The sequence below is a fragment of the Solea solea genome, chromosome 13 (assembly GCF_958295425.1).
Source record: "Solea solea chromosome 13, fSolSol10.1, whole genome shotgun sequence".
NCBI lineage: Eukaryota > Metazoa > Chordata > Actinopteri > Pleuronectiformes > Soleidae > Solea > Solea solea.
Genome location: NC_081146.1, coordinates 6,241,331 through 6,260,948, shown reverse-complemented (window position 1 = coordinate 6,260,948; position 19,618 = coordinate 6,241,331). Strand labels below are relative to the sequence as shown.

The 19,618-nt window shown below is 42.2% G+C and overlaps 1 protein-coding gene across 1 annotated transcript in view; it reads right to left on the bottom strand.

Moving 5' to 3' along the window:
- erfl3 (Ets2 repressor factor like 3) overlaps positions 1-19,618 on the bottom strand; it is a 50,299-nt gene that overhangs the window by 8,748 nt on the left and 21,933 nt on the right. The window contains exon 2 of the mRNA XM_058647557.1: positions 6,443-6,677. Coding sequence (XP_058503540.1) covers positions 6,443-6,677 — 235 coding nt within the window. The remainder of the gene's footprint in view (positions 1-6,442; positions 6,678-19,618) is intronic.

Sequence of the window (19,618 nt, the reverse complement as noted above, 5' to 3'; positions counted from 1 at the left end):
GGAATTAAGGCTGCGATTACACAGACCTGCTGAGATCCACGAACATTATGATCAAAGCAGAGAGAGAGAAGCAGCAGGAGCTCCACGCCACTGAATGAACAAACAGTAGATATTTCAAAACAGCACTTAAATCATGTTTGTAGGCATTTGCTGGAAAAAATATTACATTATTTCTATTTACCGGTATCTTGTTTTCAACCTTCCAGTTTTCATTTAACAAAAATAAGCAGCCATGATATAAAAAAAGCAAAGCTAAATCATGTTTAAAAGATGAATACATATTTAATTTATTTTTTGTTAACACAGAGCGTATCGGAGACGACACGTTTGTGCAAGCGCACTTTGCATTACCGTAATTATGCAACGGTTTGTGCTATCGGAAAAATTCCAACGGTTTCTGAAAGCTGAGAAGTTGAGAAGTCAAAGTCAATATGTGGTTATTACGGTAAAAACACAGTTTCAATTTTTGGCCTGTTTTTGGACAGACTCAAACAAATGGTTTTTTAAATATGTTTTATACTGTTTTAAATTTTAGTTAAAATCTGGTGTTCATGTACAACAACGTTTTTTCTAAATAAAACGTTTAGTTTTTCTTCATTTTAAATTGTCAATACACTATTTTAACATGCAGTAAATAGATATTGTAAGTTGTTTTGGGAAATCACTTAATCACAGGACATTTTCTGGCCCTTTTATGGTTAAAATAAGTTTAAAAAAAAGTCCAGACGGACATTTTGAGGCTTGGTGTTAAAGGGTTAATCTGGCATTTATATCAAATGTATTCATCAAGTCATTGCTAACATCTCAAAAAGCAGAAGTCAATAATGGGGAAAGGTCAATGGGGAAAAAAAAAAACCTGTATGACCTATACCAGAGTAAACCCTACCCTCTCGACCACTACCAAGCCTTGGGTTGAGTTAAACCTAGATGTGAAATCCGTGGGAAGCAAGCCATAGTGTTTTGTAAATTATTTTGCGTCAAAATGTCAGATTTGATTACATATGGGGAAAATATTCTTATATATTGACTAATTACTTTAAATTATGAGCTGAGGTACAAAGACCTGCGTGACACGGCCACATCTCCGCACAACTTAACCTTTTATATGATCTCAGCACAAGGTCACCGACCTATTTCAGTATCACTCCACACAAATACACAGACTAACATTAAAAATGAATTGACGGATTGAACCGACCCGCTTATGTGTGTGTGCGCGCGCTGCCTGTGCCTTGTCCATTGTTGAGCTGTAAATAGGCGCTGACTGTGACAGGAAGTTGGGATTACAATACTCCCCATGAGTCCCATGTTTATTTTCTACCTCTTTCGTCAGCAGTGACTGTTACACACATACATCCCGGCCAGTTCCTCCACTACACACATACACACCAGCTGCTCACACTCAGGTGTGTGTGTACAAATTTGCACATGCAAGTGAAGAAGCCGAGTTTGATGAGTGTTTACTCTCTCAAAAAGGAAATAAAGCGTGTTTGTGTAGGGATGTGAGCTGGATGTATGAGTAGGAAACATGTCACATGCTCTGTGTGTGTGTGTGTGTGTGTTTATGTGGTGGGATAGGGGCTGGTTTATATATGTGCATTTGTGTGCGAGTGTGTGAAGGGGAGAATCTGGTCAGGGTCCGATTAGACCGGTCACATGCTTTGTGGGTGCGAGTATGTACTCCAGCACAATCTGGCGTGTGTGCAAATGTGTGCGCAGCTCGTGTGCATCCCTCACTTGTGAAACATAAAGGCCTCATTCAGTCAAGGACAATGACTTTACACACAGGGCTGGTGTACACTGAACACATACACGTTACACATAGAGACAATGGAAAGTCAATGCACATGACAAGTGTACGCTGAACACAGTCATACAGTGGTACTGTCCCTGGCTGCTCCCTCTGCACTTTCTCTTCAGTACTGGCTCCTTCCACACAATACTTTACTACAGAGAGACAGAGAGACCTTCTGGCCTACAAACAGGCCCAGCCAGCTAGGTGAGTATCACTCGTGCATAGGCAGCACTATTTCCGACTGCATGTATTGTGGATGTGGTGTCAATGAGGTGATTTCTAAAAAAAGACATCAAAAATAGCTGCAGTACTTCAGGGCAAGAATGTAAAAGTGGCATTTAATATAACACATAATTAGTGAGGCTGTGTATTGGCAAGAATCTAATGATACAATACATATCCTGATATATCATATGATATGATATAGTGTAATAGTTTATTTTAAGTAGTGTAGTGCATAACATATAAACAAATGTCTGTTACATTCAAACCAAATGAGTTCACGCTATGTTGATTAAGCCCGTCAGCTCCACACAACTCTCTGTGTTTCTCAGTCTGGCAGTATTTTTGTTCTCATGACGCCCGATGACTTGATTTGCTTTATTTTGAGACACATGGAGGCAGCAGCAACATTGTGCCAGTACAGGCGGCTTCAAACTGTTTAGAGTATAATTGAAAACACCAAGAGGCGCCTTTCCCTGCGCTGCTGATGTATACACACAAACACTCCCTCAGCCAGGTCTGATAGTACTGCTTGACAGAGCCTGTTTTCAGATCATGAACAAACAAAAACTGCTGTCATACGGCTATATCTAAGTGTAGCAACAGTATGAACATGTCAGATGCATGTTCTCATGTAATGTTAGTGTGTCCTTTTTTTCTTTAAATTTACAGCGTCAACATTGACGGGAGTTGTGTGGAACCTTTATTCTTTATGTGTTTTTCCTACAGTGGCAATCTTCCAGCTGTGGCAGCCCATCACAGCAACAAATAAAAGCTGCAAACGAAGCGAGCACTCCAAACATGTGTGCTACAAGCACGCCTTTGTACAATGGTGCATTTGTGTATGTGAATGTGCACATGTGTTGTATTTCTAATCTTTGCCAGCTGTGCGTGGCAGTCCCCCCTGACCTCTGACCGCCATGTTGGGGCCAATGTGGGCCGCTGACTGTGAGGACAAGAGGGGCCTGGAGGTCTCTAGGAGCTGGGACCTCTTAGCATGATTACACTCATTAAGCCAGGACTCTGCAGTGACTGACTGGCAGCGGGCTTCATTTCCCGTACACTCCTTTGTCGATCAGCGCAAGTCTCGTTTATGAGAACAAGCTGCTAGCACAGAGTAACAGGGGAGAGGCTTTACTTCCTTGTCCTCAGACATGATCCCTCATTATGAAAATGCAACAGAGCGTTCAATACCTATTAGGCTTGGTGGGGTGAGTATGACTTGAAATAGTGAAAATCACAAAGAATCTGATATTGACAGAAAAACAAAGATTCATTGACTCAAATATAGCCATAAAATGAATGTCTTTCCTGCACACAAACCTGCACATGCTCGCATGCACAGTGTGAGAGTAATCCTCTCAACAAGAGTAGGAATTTCACAGTGGACGTGGGAGTGGGAGGCCAAGATGACGCATGGACCAAAACAGTGCCCCCTAAAAGGAAATCCAACACGTCCATGCACACAATACCGTGGTCCTGAAGGGGAATTTCCAACTTGTGCATGGCAGACAGGAAATAATAAGATTGTAGGGGCAAAAATAATGATTACAAAGGCAAAGTGATAAAAGAAACACTTCAAAACAGACCTGCCTTTTCAAGTGTGTGAGCATGTGTGCTAATTGCAACATGCTGACTGCGGTGGCCATTATTAGCCGACTCCAGGCTTTCTCCATATGAGGGACACAAGGTGCCTTGAAATCAAGCAGTTTGCTCCATATGGAGAATGTTACCATGCACATCTGTGTTTGTGTGGCGCTTTGATAACTTAATTTATCTGTCGTGTCATTAATCCTCTGACCACATTACTATTCATGTGCGTCTTGAGAGGCCTCATTTCTAGTGCTTCTTGCAGAGTCAGGAGTGATGGCAGCTCTGGTGTCAAATCAGGTGACAACATGGGATACATGGGTGTGTGAGTGTGTCTTTTGTTGACTGTCCTCCCTGCCCTACGTCTGAGGTGACTCTGCTCAATTTATAGACGAGGAGTGAGACACCTGGGTTGCAGGAGGATGGATGAGAACACAGGAGTTTCCCCTCTGAAACTTGTTGATAATCAGGCTGTAAAGCTGGTCCATCAGAGGGCACTAAGACCCGCTATATATAAGCACTTAGTGCAGCCTAAGCCCCAAATCTGTTACAGCTCGAGAAGATGGACAAGCTATAAATACACAGCCTAACCACAAGTATCCCCATCCACATTCTTTTTCTCTCTAATTCAGAAATTCTAAATCCAGAGTCCAAGTCTGAATGTGTGTGTGTGTGTGTGTGTACATCTCATGTAGGCAAACATTAGTCATCCATGTTAATTCCCTCTGTCTCAATCGGGTCCTTTCTGTAACAGACGCTATCTTAATCTGACCAGTGTAAAAGAATCCACATAAGCCATTCCATCCCTAAATTAAGCAATGCAATGCATTTCCTTCTATTAATGGCCTCTAAGGCTTTTTCATGGGCTTTTCCTGAAGTGCTCACACTGAAGTCTAAACAGAAATTGAGTATACAAGACACAGTGAATGGGAAAAGCATATTGTGTTGTCCATAATATTGAACTTAAACGCTGTAACAGACAACATTTTGGTTTAAAATTGATGATATTTTTTTCTGTCTTTGGGCTACTACCTCTCTAGGGGTAGCCAGAGCAGATGACGCAACCCTCCCATTTACTCGGGCCTGGGACAAGGATTACATTTGGTGTGTGTGTGTTCAATTAACAATGAGCAATGGGGATTGAGTACCTTGCTCATTTGTACCCAATCCCTTGACTTGGCGGGAACTCGGACCAACAACCCTTCGGTTACAAGCCAAGTTCTCTTTCTGCTGCACTGTCATGATGACGCATAATAAATGAAAAACAACAACATCCACATTTAGATGGATCCCTATTAGGTCTTATTTTGCTGTTATTCTCTTGGCCACCATGAAGACTTGATTTACAGCAACAGCAAATTTAAAGAAACTGCGTTATTTCATATCTTAAACAATGAAATGAATAGTGTTCTATCAGTATCCAGCATGTATCTGTGTCCTTACTGGAGTCTTGTTTCTGCTGCGTCTTTATGACAGTGACCAAACGGGAACAGCTACACAAACATTGTCTGTTATCTCTTAAATGTCTAAACCGATCATCTCTTCTAGAGAGTGACTTTGTTTTCTACAGTATTTTGTTTATTGTAATAACCCCACTATTTTATTAGACTCAAGACAATGTGTACACATCGGCATAAGCGCTGAGCAGGGAGCCTTTACCGTGGTATCCCATGGGTCACATTTTCAAGCAAGTTTACTGTGTGAACTTGAAGCTTGGGTCACAACTTAAACGATGCCAAACCACTGCAGTAAAGTCCTAATGAGCAAAGCTGACTTTAACTACTGTATAAGCTGTATGGTATGACCCGCTGTTTGTGTGTCTATTGCAACTATACTTGGAGCATAAATGTAGCTAAACTGGTTCAGGTAAATACCATGTGAAGGCATGCGTCCAGAGGTCAGTCTTACAACAGTATTATAGACTTGGTTATGTGCTATTAGTGCCTGGGCAGGTGAAACTGGGCCAGGCAGTCAAAGCTATGTGCTGTGTGGGTCTGAATGAAAAGATTCCAGCAGGTCAGTGCTGTAACTGGAATCAGCTGCCAGGGTCAGAGGTCGTGTTCTCAGTCTGGATTACAGACTTAATTTTTACAATGCCAGTAGCCTCAGGGGCGTTTGTGTGGGTTTTAAGAGTCATAACCTCATTTGCCAAGCATTTTTACCAGCACTTGTTTAACTACATGATGTTTAACTGTTCACTCAACTTGCAAACGTCTTTTGTGCACATGTTCCTGGGATGGAGATTGTGAAGTGCTTGGTGAATGAAAATAGTTTTTAGAGTGGCATTTTAGGAGTTTAGAACCCTAAAGTGTGAGCTGGAATATTCATAGATGCTGCTAGGATTTCTGCTGCTGTACAAACTCTTTTCATCTGTTCTTTCATTTTCACTGACCTACAAACGGCTCAGAGCAGGTCATATCCATCTAAAGACCTTTTCAATTTGTTCTTTCCCCATTTCTCGTTTCTTCTATATACCGATGTACAGCCAACATCAAATATATAATCATCAAGTGCTGAAAGTACTGTATTATATAAATAAAAAGTCTTAAGTCTGCTTCCTTCACAGCCAGGCTCAGGGATTCCACTAACATTCTTGCCAACAACCAACATTATTTTCTGAATCTTTTTTTTGTAATCAGTCTCAATGAGATCTATTTTCCAAAACAGACTTGATAACATACACAAGAACATATTCAACAAAACACAAACAATTCTTCTGGACTTGCAGGAGCAAATCCACCCCTGAGTTGAAATCCACAGACACTGGTGTACGCAGACATGTGCACACTCAAAGTCACATGAACAGGAGTAAATAACTATGATTGAATATCTTACCTCAGTGCCCTGCTCAGTTTGTCGTAGTTCATTTGGGGTTTACACTTCCTGGCCCCCCACAGTCGGGCCACCTCATCGGGGTCCTTGATGACGAATTCGCCGTAGTCCCCCTGCCAGGCGATGACATCATGATACTCCTCTTTCCTGAGCAGCTCCAGAATGAAGTGCCACAGCTGGATCTGCCTGGACCCAGGACTCGATTCCGGCTTGTAAGCCCATTCTGGGAAAGCAAACCCTGAAACAGAGAGGTGAAGAGAGTGGAAGGTTAGTGTGGGGCAGGAGAACTTTGTCAGGAGCAGTGAGTAGTAATGTGGAGAGAGCGCAGGTCATATTTATATTATAATGAGAAAAGCATCCCTTTGAAGGAACATTAAAATTGATGCAAGTCATCCTGTCTGATAGAGAAAATCCATATTATAGAAAGAGGTTTTAAAGCCAAATTAAATCCAAAGGTATTAATGCACTCGGGAGTCAGCAGTTGTTCTGTAATACCACATATAGATCACATACAGTACATTACACATTGTGAGTTATTTATTCCATATTTTTTTGGACAGTCTGCCACAGTGGAGTGTGAGAGAAAAAGTACAGGAAAAGGTAAGTGAATGAGGTAATGATCTCAAACAATGGTGAGAGAGGCAGTGTACTGTAGTATGCCCTGACCTGCAAATTGAATTGTCTTCTTGACCTTACGAGACCATCTGGGTGACATAAAAAAACCCTTACAGCTCTTTGACATAATGTTTCCTGAAAGGTGCTGAAATTAAAAGGAATCCGTGAGAAAAGCAGAAATCCCCCCCTTCTACTACAAATCCTCTATTACAGCCAGCATTTTGAAAGGATTGGTTCCCGTTTAAAGCGATGAATAATCAGCAACTAGATGTTCATGTGACCACAGTTTTTAATATGAAAAGCTGTAGCTATAACTTTCATGGATGCGGCTACAAGAGGAAATCTGATGCCAAACTGAACAGAATGATGGTGAAAAGCTTCATAACTGATATGAGGCTGACCTGCAATGATACCACATTATCCAGTTGCATCATACCAAACTTCCTGAATGAAAGTGGACTCAGTGGAAAAGGGAAAGAAAAGAAACATTGAATAAACCCACAGGGAGTTTGCTAAAATGCATGTTGAAAAAACACAAAAAATGAGAAAGGAAAATGTGTGATTTTTGTTGCTTAGGAGAGTAGGTAGGGGGACGAAAAAACATCCCCAGTGTGAGACATGGAGGAGGCTCACTTATGTTGTGGTGTTTATTTTCTGCATCTGTTGCACAGAGCCTTGAGTCTGTGCAGAGCGCAAAGACAAGTTAGTGGTGAAACATCTTGAGAGTCGGAGAACTCTGTTTCAGGTTGTTAAAAAATAGACTCGTATCAAGTAATAAACTACTTTCACCACCTCACTATAGTAGGCGCTCATAGGAAACCCAAATGCACAGTGAAAAAAGTTGTAATGTCAGTGGGCTTCATGGAACAGTCAGGCCTTTCCACCTCTCCTCCACCTCTTTCCTCTCATACAGTCACTCTTTCCGATGACCGGAGGAAAACAACATGACCAGTCATCTCTCTTGTCTATCCCTCCATCTCTCTCCACCCACAGCAGAGTATGAGACGCGGACTGAGACTGTGGGCGTGGGTATATGACTGTCTGCATGAGCATGTGTGCGCCCAAATGTACAAGGTTGAAAGCGTTTACGTGTCTGTGCGCATGTTTGAAAATGTTTGTGCGAGTCTCCCACTAACATTCTGTTGCCTGGGTGGTCAAGATTTGACACGACAACAGGCTATAACAGTGTAATAATCAGTCAGATTTAGCCTGCACTGGATTTCATTCTATCCACAATCATCCTCATAGCAACGAACACACAAGTGAGGAGGCTGAGTCATTAAAGAAAATGACACTCACCCTGCTTAAATGTCACTGCACAAGACATTAAAAATATTTTTATATATGCAGACGTGTGGTGCAAATAATGCAAAGCACCAAATCATACCGTCTAACCTCAACATGAAAATACCCGTCTAATTCAATTCTTATGGATTTGTTGTTCACAGTACGTGGGCTCAATTAATAAGACTGTCGTGATGTTGTATTGGATTCCAATTTGTGCAACAGATGTCCACACAAGGAGAAAGAATATTGCAAACAAATAAAACAGTAGAGGCTAGGGCTGAAAAACAAATTAAATTAATCAGTTAGTAATTATTACTAAAGTAAACGTCAACTATTTTGATAATCGATTCATCAGTTTTCAAGTTTTCTAATTTTTCAGATTCTTGAAAGCTTCTGTTTTCTTTGCTGCATATAACAAAGAATAAAACGGAAGAATTTTTGGTTTGTGGACAAAACAAGACATTCAAGAACATCATCATTTCCACTTTCTTACATTTTATGGAGGACTAGATTAATCGAGAAAATAATCGACACATTAATCAATGGTTCAAATAATCGTTAGTTGCAGCCCTAGTAAAGGCTACACTTAATTAAAAACACCTCTGTGACTCATAAGGCATAATTACAAGTAATTTATTGTTAATTTTTAATGATGATCAACAATGGCCATAAATAGTCTCAGCATCCGCTGATTTAGTTCAGAAAGTCGTGTGCTTTTAAGTTCATTAAAAGTCATTTTTCATCTAAAACAATTACAAGACAAGTTCATTACCTGTTTCAAGTATATTAATATTTGGTTTAAGCACTTTTCAGTGCAGACACAAAATGCAGAGGAGTGAAAATCACCAGCGCTGCAGTTCAAATGCTTATTTAAGTGAAGCAAATGTGCGTATCATTTGTTATTATTAAGCGGTTATGTTTTATCAGATGGAGATAAAAAGAAAACATATTGCAAACAACAACTTGGCATCATATCAGCAAAGAAAAACCTATATAAGTCGACTTCTAATCCTGACACATTGAAGAGCCTCAAAATAGTATCAGCCACTAGGTTGTTGTTTCTATTTCACTGGACAATTTAACTATTACAACCTCCATTGAGAGAAGATAGAGAGGCCAGCATGAAGCCAGAGCCTACACAGCATTTAACAGCTCAGCGTACACAAGAAACAGAGGAAATGAGATGGGCAGGACTGGAGATTGGGAAACAAACTGGTCCAAATCATCAGATTAGGGTTGTGCAGCCATGTCAATGGATTTGCTGGATGACAGCCTGAGGCAGCGATAGATAGCCCTGATAATCCCTGCTGCACTAACCGGCTCTTACCATTTACTCACTGTTGCGTAACCTTAAACATTGTTGATAGCACATCTGCCAGATACTGTATCTATGAATCTGTGGACAAGTGTTGCTACTAGAGCCATTTATCAACATGAGATTACCTCCCTGTGGTCTCTTATACTTCGAAAGAGACAGAGCAACAGAAACAGGTTTGAAACAAGAGTCATCGTCGGCTATGAGCTATTTTCTGAACACCATCTCTTGATGGATTTTCCTCCACGGTAATGTTAAAAATGAACGTGACATGATCAATGAATCACTCAGTGGTTCCACCTACTCAGGGAAGATTTAGTGTAGAATGTGCAAGAAGCCTACATGTTTTCCATCTCCAGTATCCGGAGACGATATTCTCAGCGCTGAATATTATGCAGATAGCAGCTGGCGAGCAACAGTCAACAAACAAGCCAAGCTGTGCAGGCAACTTTACCACTTTACCGAAACTGCAGATTATTGTTGCTTTTCAAAAGCATCACGATGTGTGAAATGTCTATGGGTGTAAAAACAGCATTCACACATGTCGTCTGTGTTGTGCAATTTCTCAGACTTTCCAGACCTTTAGGTAGCAGTTAGCATGCAAATTAAACTGTCATTTTATTTCCTCTCTCTCTTCCCACCCGACACCTCCTCTTGTTCTTTTTTAAACACTCAAACAAACACGCGCGGCCTGATCCAACCCAGAGTGAAGTGCAGCCACATCGGGACACACCAGGGGCTATCATAAACAAACTGGCCGGGCTGAGCATGCTCCTCCAACAATAACACGTAACCACCCACATAAGTGCTCTCCTACTGCAGAGAGCAACGCAGTGTTTCCAGACATAGTGAACTGGTGGTGACTGTGTCAAAGCAAATGAGTTGTGTCAACTTGAGTCAAGAGGTGGTCAATCAAATCCCCGATCTGAGTAATAAATGAGGAGTGCTGGCCAAATCTTAACCACTGATCCTGCATTGCTGCTGTCAAGCTCAGCTGCTACTCTGAGTTTGTGCCTGGTGTGTAACCGTCTGCATGTAAAACCCCATTCAGACCTGCTATTAACATCCGTACTGAGTGATCTGATTTCAGGCAGATCACGCAAAGTACAGATCTGAACATTCCCATCTGTCGTGAATGCTTCCTGAGAGTCAGTTATAGAAACACGTGGACACATTCCTCTGCATGTATGTACGCAGTCTATCCCCAGGATGAAATAGAGACTGAAGTGGACAACTTGTACGGTGCTTGTACATCCAATAATTTGCAGCCACCGCCACAAAATGAACCCTCGCAATATGATTTCTTTTATGTCATGGTTAAAACTTATTACATGTTAGAGCAGCGTGAGTAGTTCATCCTCCTCTTCTTTTTTCCTTTCTCTATATGGTACTCTTTCTCCATCTCTCAAACACAGCTATCATAGTGCGACACTCAAACATAATTCTTTCCCAGAGCCCGACAGTAACCTAACCCCAAAACCAAGTCTTGTTTTTTGGTCCTCACAAATATATTTATACACACACACAGACACACAAATTTGCATCTGTGCAGTTGTTAATAACATCATTTTGTTCTTGCAGTCCTGACATCAGTGTGTATTTGAATAAAAGCCAGCGACGCCAGATCCTAACATATGTGGTCACAGGAGATGTCAGGTGTGAACAGTCTTAGTTAAGGCTGTGTGCATGTGATCGGATCACTGAGGACGGATGTGAATATCAGGTTTGAAGAGGACTAAATAAGCAAGAGAAGTTCAAACAGAACGGCTTTTAGGCGACTGTTTGTGCAGACAGCGACAGACTGCATGTGTCTGTAATGATGTATCTGTAATGATCTATTTGACTTTGGCATGGACCTCAGAGGACATTATATACACACACACACATCATATTTCAGAGTGAAACTGATCTCCTGTAAAGGCTTGACCAGCAGGATGGCTGTGTGTGTGTGCGTGTGTGTGCACGTGTATAAAGGCAATAGGTCATTCTCTCTCTATATTGATACATGATTTGCTGTGGGCATCTGTGTGAACCAAAGAGACCATGTAGATAAACAGGCATGAGTACAGTTGACAGGTGTATGTGTGCTGTACACGCACACACACACACACGCACACACGTCAGGGTGTTCAGGACTTAACTCATCAGTTTAACTGTCAAAACCTTGTCATCAAAGTGAATATATTGCATAGTTTGCGAACACAACAGCAGCTTTTGTGTGTATGTGTGTGTGTGTGTGTGTAAATGTGTGGCTGTGCAGGGATTATGTTTAGAGGAATGTTGAGAACAAGAACAGGTGTCTTTGTCCTGAGTCCAACCCAAGTCGAGCTGTCCTGACTCAAACAGGATCACCTAACACACACACACACACACACACACACACACACACACAGATCTGTTTCATTAGCATGATGATGTTTTTTGGAATCTGCATGTGAGATCTGTGTGAAGCTGTGTGTCAGGATAAAGATGAGAGAGTTGGAAAGAGTAAGGAAGAGTCCACAGAGCATGACCTTACCCCCCGCCACCACACTTAACCTCTCTGACCTCGTCTCTCCCTCTCTTTGGCTCCTTTCCTTCCTTACCTCCCTTCCCTCCCGGGGGAGACACCAGATAGCCATTACAGCATGCATGTACAGGTCTCACACTCTTATAGACACACAGACAGACACACACACACACACGCACACACAGCGTCTACATCAATAATGTAGGGACTTGTGTGGAGGGTTGACGATAGGGGTGCGCCTAATCTCTGCCCTGGGACACTAGAGAGAGTGCAAGTGCATCAAGAACTGTGTGTGTGTGAGTGTGTGTGTTGAGTTGAGGCGAGTGAGGGGCAGGTGGTAGAAAGGGATGCAAAGGGGGCAAAGAGGAGGGGGAGTGGATGGAGAGAGGGAGGGAGTGTAAGAGAAGAAGGCAAGACGAGATGGGGTGAGCACTAGGACAAGCGCAGAACAGAGAAAAGAAGTAGGAGAAAAAGAGATGAGGGAGGGAGAGCGGGGAAACAAGAGTGGGAAGAGAAAGAAAGAGACAATGGTAAGAGTGGGAGAGGAGAGAGGGGGTGGATGGATGGACGGAGGGAAGGAAGGAGGAGGGGGGGTGGGATTAGGGGAGCGATGAGATCATAGCTCGTCTGGTAGTCTGTTGTCATCCAGGTCAGATTGCTTACTCCCCCTCCTCCCCCCTTTCCCCTCCACCCCCCTTCTCCTTCCCACTCTCGGATGCCTCTTTTCCTCTGTGTGATCTCAGTGGCAGGCCCCTAGCAGACTTCTAACACTGCTGCTATTTCAGCAATGTGCCCCGCTCACCGGTCCAACAATAACCTCCACTCTTTCACACATACACACACACACCACAGGAGAAACAGGGGGGGTGGGGAGGGGGGGGTCTGTGGAGATGAATGCAAATGACAAAGAAAAGAGTGAAAGAGAAAAGATAGAAAGAGGAAAAGACAAAAGACAGAAGACTTGAGAAGATACAAAGATGATGCCACCCTGTGAAGACGTGAACGTGATTGAGTTAAGGGCAACTTCTCCATCACTTCACACAGGCCTGAAAGTAGATTTATTTATTTAATAAGCCAATTATTACTTATTTTACTTCATTACTAAGTTTAAACATATTTCGATGTGCATAATTTTTTTTATTTATTTATAATATATAAGTGCTACCGCAGTGCAGGCTGGAGAGAAAATTCAGATTGGAGAGAGAGACATTGGCTTTACTGATGTATTAAGATCAGCATACAAAACATAACCCGTATTAGGGTTCAACCTGATGCCATATTTTTTAAATTCCTTTTTTCCCCCCAAACTATTTCAACTTCAGGTTAATAAGAACATTTTAAATTCATTTATGGACGAAAACACACTATTGGCGGGATCGTCAAGCATGGGGCTGAGGTGTTGAGGAGACAGAAAGAGCTGATGGGAAGAAGGCAGACTGCAGTTGGACAATGAAGTAGAGTCAGAAAAGGGATTCCCAGAGCTGAGCGTCCTACTCAGCAGCAAATCAACTGACAGACCTGTGCCAAACTAACAGCAGAGTTGCAGACTCAGGGTTTTTACACGGAGGCAGGGCCTCTGAACAGCCATTAGCCGCCGTTGGCTGGCACTGTACTACTTAAACCCAATTCAGCTTTAGTGTGGATGTGGGAAACCAGACCAGTGCTAGTCTGTGTGTGGGTGAGGGTGAGGTCACTATCAGCTCTGAAGGGCTGCAACGGCGCTAAACGTTGAGAGACAGTCTGTATTTGCCTACAGCAGATTCATACACGAGTATGCACAGCCTTGTCTTTGTCGCAGCTGCTTGGATGAGTGAAACTGCCTGAAGCACCGAGCAACGGGAGCAGAAAAGACAGAAACAACGGACCAAGAGTTTTTTTTGGGGGGGGGGGGGGGGCGGGCACGAAGGGATAATAAAAGAAGAGAGTGAGGCAGAGAAAGTAAGTGAAAGGAGGGAGAGAAAGAGAAGGGTGGGCTCTACAGCAGCAAGAGGAGGGTAATTTGAGTCCATACATATGAGTCCCAAAATGTCTGGACTCTTCCCAACAAGTCCATTAAAAATTCATTTGGACAATAGGACCAGAGAGTGAGACACAGAGAGAGAGGACGACAGAGACACAACAAAGTGACAGGAAAAGTTGAGGATGTGAGAAAGGTGATGGGAAAATGGATACCTTAGAAGTGAACCCTAAAAAAAAGAGCTGCAATGTAAATGTCACAATCAGCTAAATGAAGACGAGTAGAGATGCAATTACTGTGTCATTATCATCAAGAGAAAGCACTCTGAGAGCACAAACTTCCCCAATGCCACAGGGTTTCCCACAGTGTCAATACACTCCCCTATCTAACAAGTTTATCAATCCTGAATCTGGATCCAGGTCTTACTACAACTTCTTTGGACCACGACCCACATTCCCAGATGATTTCATCCAAACTCGCTCTTTACTTTTTGTGTTATGCTACTCACAGTCAGACAAATAAACAAAAAAAACAAACACAAGTGGACTGAATAAATCAACAAACATTATTTTGTTATTTATCAATTTATCGTTGAGAGATGAGATAATGATGAAAAGTCCTACCTATACCTAATCCTATATCTTCACCCCCCCCCAGCCTTTTTTCTGTGCAACAGTGAGTTGTTCAGCTGACACCAGGATTTTCTGATTAACAGCAAAATTGCAGAAAAATGTTTCAGCATGTGGCTTCATGTTTGGTTCCAGCTGTCTGTCTGTCAACATGTCTGTTTAGAATAAATGGTGGAATCAGCCATTTGAAAATGCCTTTTTCTTCCCAACGTGATCAAGATGATGATGAATACCTGGGCACAGTGTTTGGCTAATCAATGTGGTTCTATTGTAGCATGCAGAGATGATTAGAGTGGTTTGGAAACCATCTTTATGAATAATGAAGACCAATTTCTCTTGGAGGAACCGTTTTCGTCGGAGTCGTTTATAATCCCTGCCTCACCTGTTTGCTAGGAAGGGTAAACAAAAAAAAATTACACACACACACACACACTGCACACAAACACATGCAAGTCTCAGAGGACTGTTCAAATATTCTTAAATACCACCTCAGTCTACATTTTCTATACGCTCTTACTCACTGCCATACAGCTGCAGAAGAGAGAAACAGGGAAAGAGAAGAGAGTACTTTGTGGCCTTGGAGGGGCCAAAAATAGCAACACACACACACACACACACACAGAGGTTATTGTTCAACAGCAGAAGAGTGAGAGAAAGAGAGAGACTGAGAGAGAACACACAGCATGGAGGAGAGGAAAAGTACAGAAGTGCTGAAGGAGGAAGAGGAGAAGGCAAGTGTGGGACAAGAGAATGAGAAGGACATGATGTAAGATGAATGATTTGGTCTCTCAGCTCAGTGTAGAACCGACGGACGTCTTTTCCAGGAAATTGTAAGGGAGGAGCGAGAGAAGAAGGGGAGGAAAAAAAGGCACAGTCCTCCATAGGGAGCTTGAGCTGCAGATCTCAACAGCTACTCCACAAGCTCCGCTGCTAGACTGTAAATGACTTGTTAGGTCACGACATAGTTTAAATATCCATTAGCTGAAGCCAGACTTCCTAGTGTGGAAAAGTGCGTGTGAATCTGAAAGCAGAAACACCGTATTTAAAATATAGTTTCCAAAATAAGTATTTTTTGTTTTTGTTGTTGTTGATTGTTGTTATCCTGCCTCTGTTTGGTCTTCATGAACAGAAAGTAGGTGACATTATTTGTATGCTGCATTTGAAAAATGCTCTGTCGAGCAATACTTTCAGACCTGTCGGAGGGAGCACTTGCTAGTATACACAGGCAGCGCAGGGAACTCGTCTTTGCTTGAACATTACATGAATGTTATATGTGACACGCAGCAACAGGATCCAAAATGTGCAAAACAAGCAGGGTTAATCATAGTACAAAAGAAGAAGAAGATAAAAACAAAGTCCACAATGAATAAATCCACCTTAATGAATATTTGATCACCTCTGTGGGCTTGTCTGGTTTCTACAGAGGCTGTGCAGCGCTCAGTGGTGAGAGTTTGATTTTAGCCTACGAGGACCCAGTAGTCCAGTAGTGAACCACAGAGGACTTATGAGCACACTACACAGCCTGTGTAACTAGCAACATGAACGCACAACAAGTAGCTCTTCACATGGGATCTCCAAAACAGGCACAAACACACACTGCAAGGTAGACTGGATAAGCAAATGTCACATTCATACATGCAAGGATTGAGCAAGAAGGGAACAAAAACATGGAGCTTGGTCCATGCAACATGCTGCAACTGAAGCATTCTGTGTGTAATTAATCACCCTCATAAACATGCCTGGTGTGTGTGTGTGTTTTCATGCTTGAGTACAAATGGCTTTCTATGGTTCTAATCCTTCATTGTGGCCGGCTTTGTTTAAGGGTTAGAATTAGATTTAGACAGGTTTAGGACGAGGGTTTGGGGGGGAAAATGAGTTAAGATGGTCAATGTTAGGGTAAGGGGCAATAGTAGATACATAATAATAGATTATGTCCTCACAACTATAGAGGGGTGTGTGTGTGCGTGCGTGTGTTCCCCAGAGCATGTTAAGAACAGCAAAATAACATTGTGTCAGTGAGAGAAGAGTCCTGTTGCTCTCAAGGCGCAGGTTAGGTATATTTACTCTCACCAAAGTGACACCGCTGCTCCCTGGACATTAACCCCCTCACTCTCACTCACTCACACATCCACGCATGAACGCACACACACGGGGTATAGATGCAGAATTATTCAGCTAAATCAGCCAGGGAATCATTTGTATTTCTTTGTATCCTTTGAGCACTGAGTTGTAAGGTGGAGATACCAGGTTAACATCTTCTTTGTTGACCAAAAGAATCCACCACCAAGTGGGCTGAAAAGTGTTGGGCTACAAGGAGCAAGCACACGGAATCATACTAGAGGTGTGCGTGAATTTGTCAGCGGACATTAGTGGACATCTGTGCACACACAGACATGGAAAGTATGACCTGGCCTTATACACTAGTCCAAATCACATTTCCCTGCACTGTTTTTTGCCACAAATATGAACATATTAAAAATATGAACACTCTAAATGAATGTACTCGGATTTGTCACAAGCAGCATATAACTGGTCTGCTTAGTAAAGAACAAATTAAAATGGTCAGGATGAGTTACCTAGATTTGACAGTGATTCTCCCTCCAATAATGTTCTTCAAAGTTAATTTTTGGGAAGAGCAGCTAAGTCCTAACACAACCATGTTACAGGCCACAGGCGCCTCTCTTCTCCTTCACTCTGTCTCCCCACCTCACACTCCGGTGTTAATGTACTTCCCTCGCCAACAGCTTGGCAGAGAGCTGCCAGTTGACACTTCACCTCTGGTTCAACAACACACTGATTGCCCACACTCACTACTACCTGGAAGAGTGTGTGTGTGTGTTCATCTCTGTGTGAAAGAACGAATACGGCCAACCACACATTAATATTAAGCGACATCACAGCAAATAAAAAAAAATATGATGTGTGTTTAATAGATTTTACTGGGGCTGACAAATATTTTCATCATCATTTAATCTAATGATTATTCTTAATGACAACGTGTTCAATGACTCATTGTGAAGAAGGATGATGTTGATTATGAACAAGGTAGTCTGGCAAATAAACAGACTTTTGCTGTAGTCTTATTAATGCTATCACTATGGATAAATGTCTCAATCATAATGGACAATTTCATGCTTTAAAAAAATGTGACCGTATAATTAAAAGGTAAATGTTCATATTTTCCTTGACAAATCCTTTTGTTTGTTGTCTTATTTGTTGGCTTTCCTCTCACGGAGAAACCAAAACCAATACTGATATGATTTTTTTTATCTACCATGTTTGCCAAGTGAAAATCTTAATACTGTGTACTTGTAAGGTCAATGGCTCAAAGACTTTCTGTTGCCACACAGGATTAAATTAGATGTAGCTTGATCAAACAGGCGGAGAAGAGTGTGTATGTGTTTCTCTAAGAAACAGGTGGCATTTTTGGGAGGTGGTTTCCTGGAATGTGCCACTAGAGCGGGACAGGATGTTAGCAACTGTTATACACCACACCAACAGGTCTGTTTCCTGTGTGTATGTGTGTAACCATGCATGACATTTCTGATACACACTCAAATCTGTCTAGAATCAAAACCAAGTCTGGTAATACTCAGAAATAGTTGTGTGAATGCTAAAGCGACGCATATGTGCGCGGTGTAGAGCACAGGAAGTCGAACCCTTTCGTAATGCAGAGGGTTTGAAGGTAATAGCACCTATTTATGTGGTATTTATGTTTTGAGTAAATAAAATTGTCACCAAGGTCAACGAAAACATTCCATTGAGTGGAACAGTTCAGTTTGGTACAGTACTGTAGCTATATTTTGCATTCAGTTTTGGAATAGTACCCTTCCCTTGGGGTATCAGAGTAAAATGGTAAAGTCGCCAGATCAGCTCCACCCACAACAGTCAGCGACAGACTGAATGTCTGTTCTCATACAAAGCTTAACATCTTGTTGAGACACAAACCGAGCAGAGAAAACCAAGAGCTGCTGAACGTTCTCCATTGTCGTGTTACGTCGTTCATTGTCGTCGCACCGGTATGACGTCATGCTACACATCTCCCCGATGCGGCCATCAGGCACAGCCCATGCCGTGCCTGCCAAGTAAAGGCCCAGTTCTAAGTCTGACCCAGGGCTGTACCATTCCAGACCGTACCCGGTACTGTACAAAACCGAACCCTAACCCGTACAAGTCTTCATGGAGGTACCATGAAGACATAATAACTAAATAAGGGATATGTATCTGTGTTGTGACGGTGAACAAGCTGAATTCACGTGTCAGAGATGGGGGGGGACTGTTGTCCTTTTCATCTTTGTCCCCAGTTCCAACGTGACCAAACTGAATGTGATGTATAATGAGTGATAGAGAGGCACTTAGAGCCATGGCATGAATGTGTCTGGAATGGGTGACTCACAGTGTTAAGCACAATATAAATGCAGTTCATTTTCCAGTTATATACTGCATGTGTCCCTAAGAAAGTGCCCAGTGTGGTTTGGTTGTTGGAGTTACTGTTGCATTTCTGCCATCTCGAACCAGTCTGGTCATTCCTCTCTGACCTGTGGCATCAACAAAGCATTTTCTTCACCTTTCTTCTCCATTCTGATGCTCGATTTTAACTTCAGCAGGTTCATTTGATCATGTTTACAAACCTAAATGCATATGACTGGCCGACTAGATACAGTATTTGTGCTTACAAGTTGTTGAACAGAAGTGGCTGGAGAGTACAATGTGGTCCAAAAGTTGTACAACACTTTCCCATAATAATGAACAATGTTACAAACTGAACCCAAACCACAATAACACTTACCGACTAAAACATCCACTGTGTGTATTTTTGTGTGAGAGTGTGCGTCAGTGCTGACTAAGTGCGTGAATGTGTTTGTAA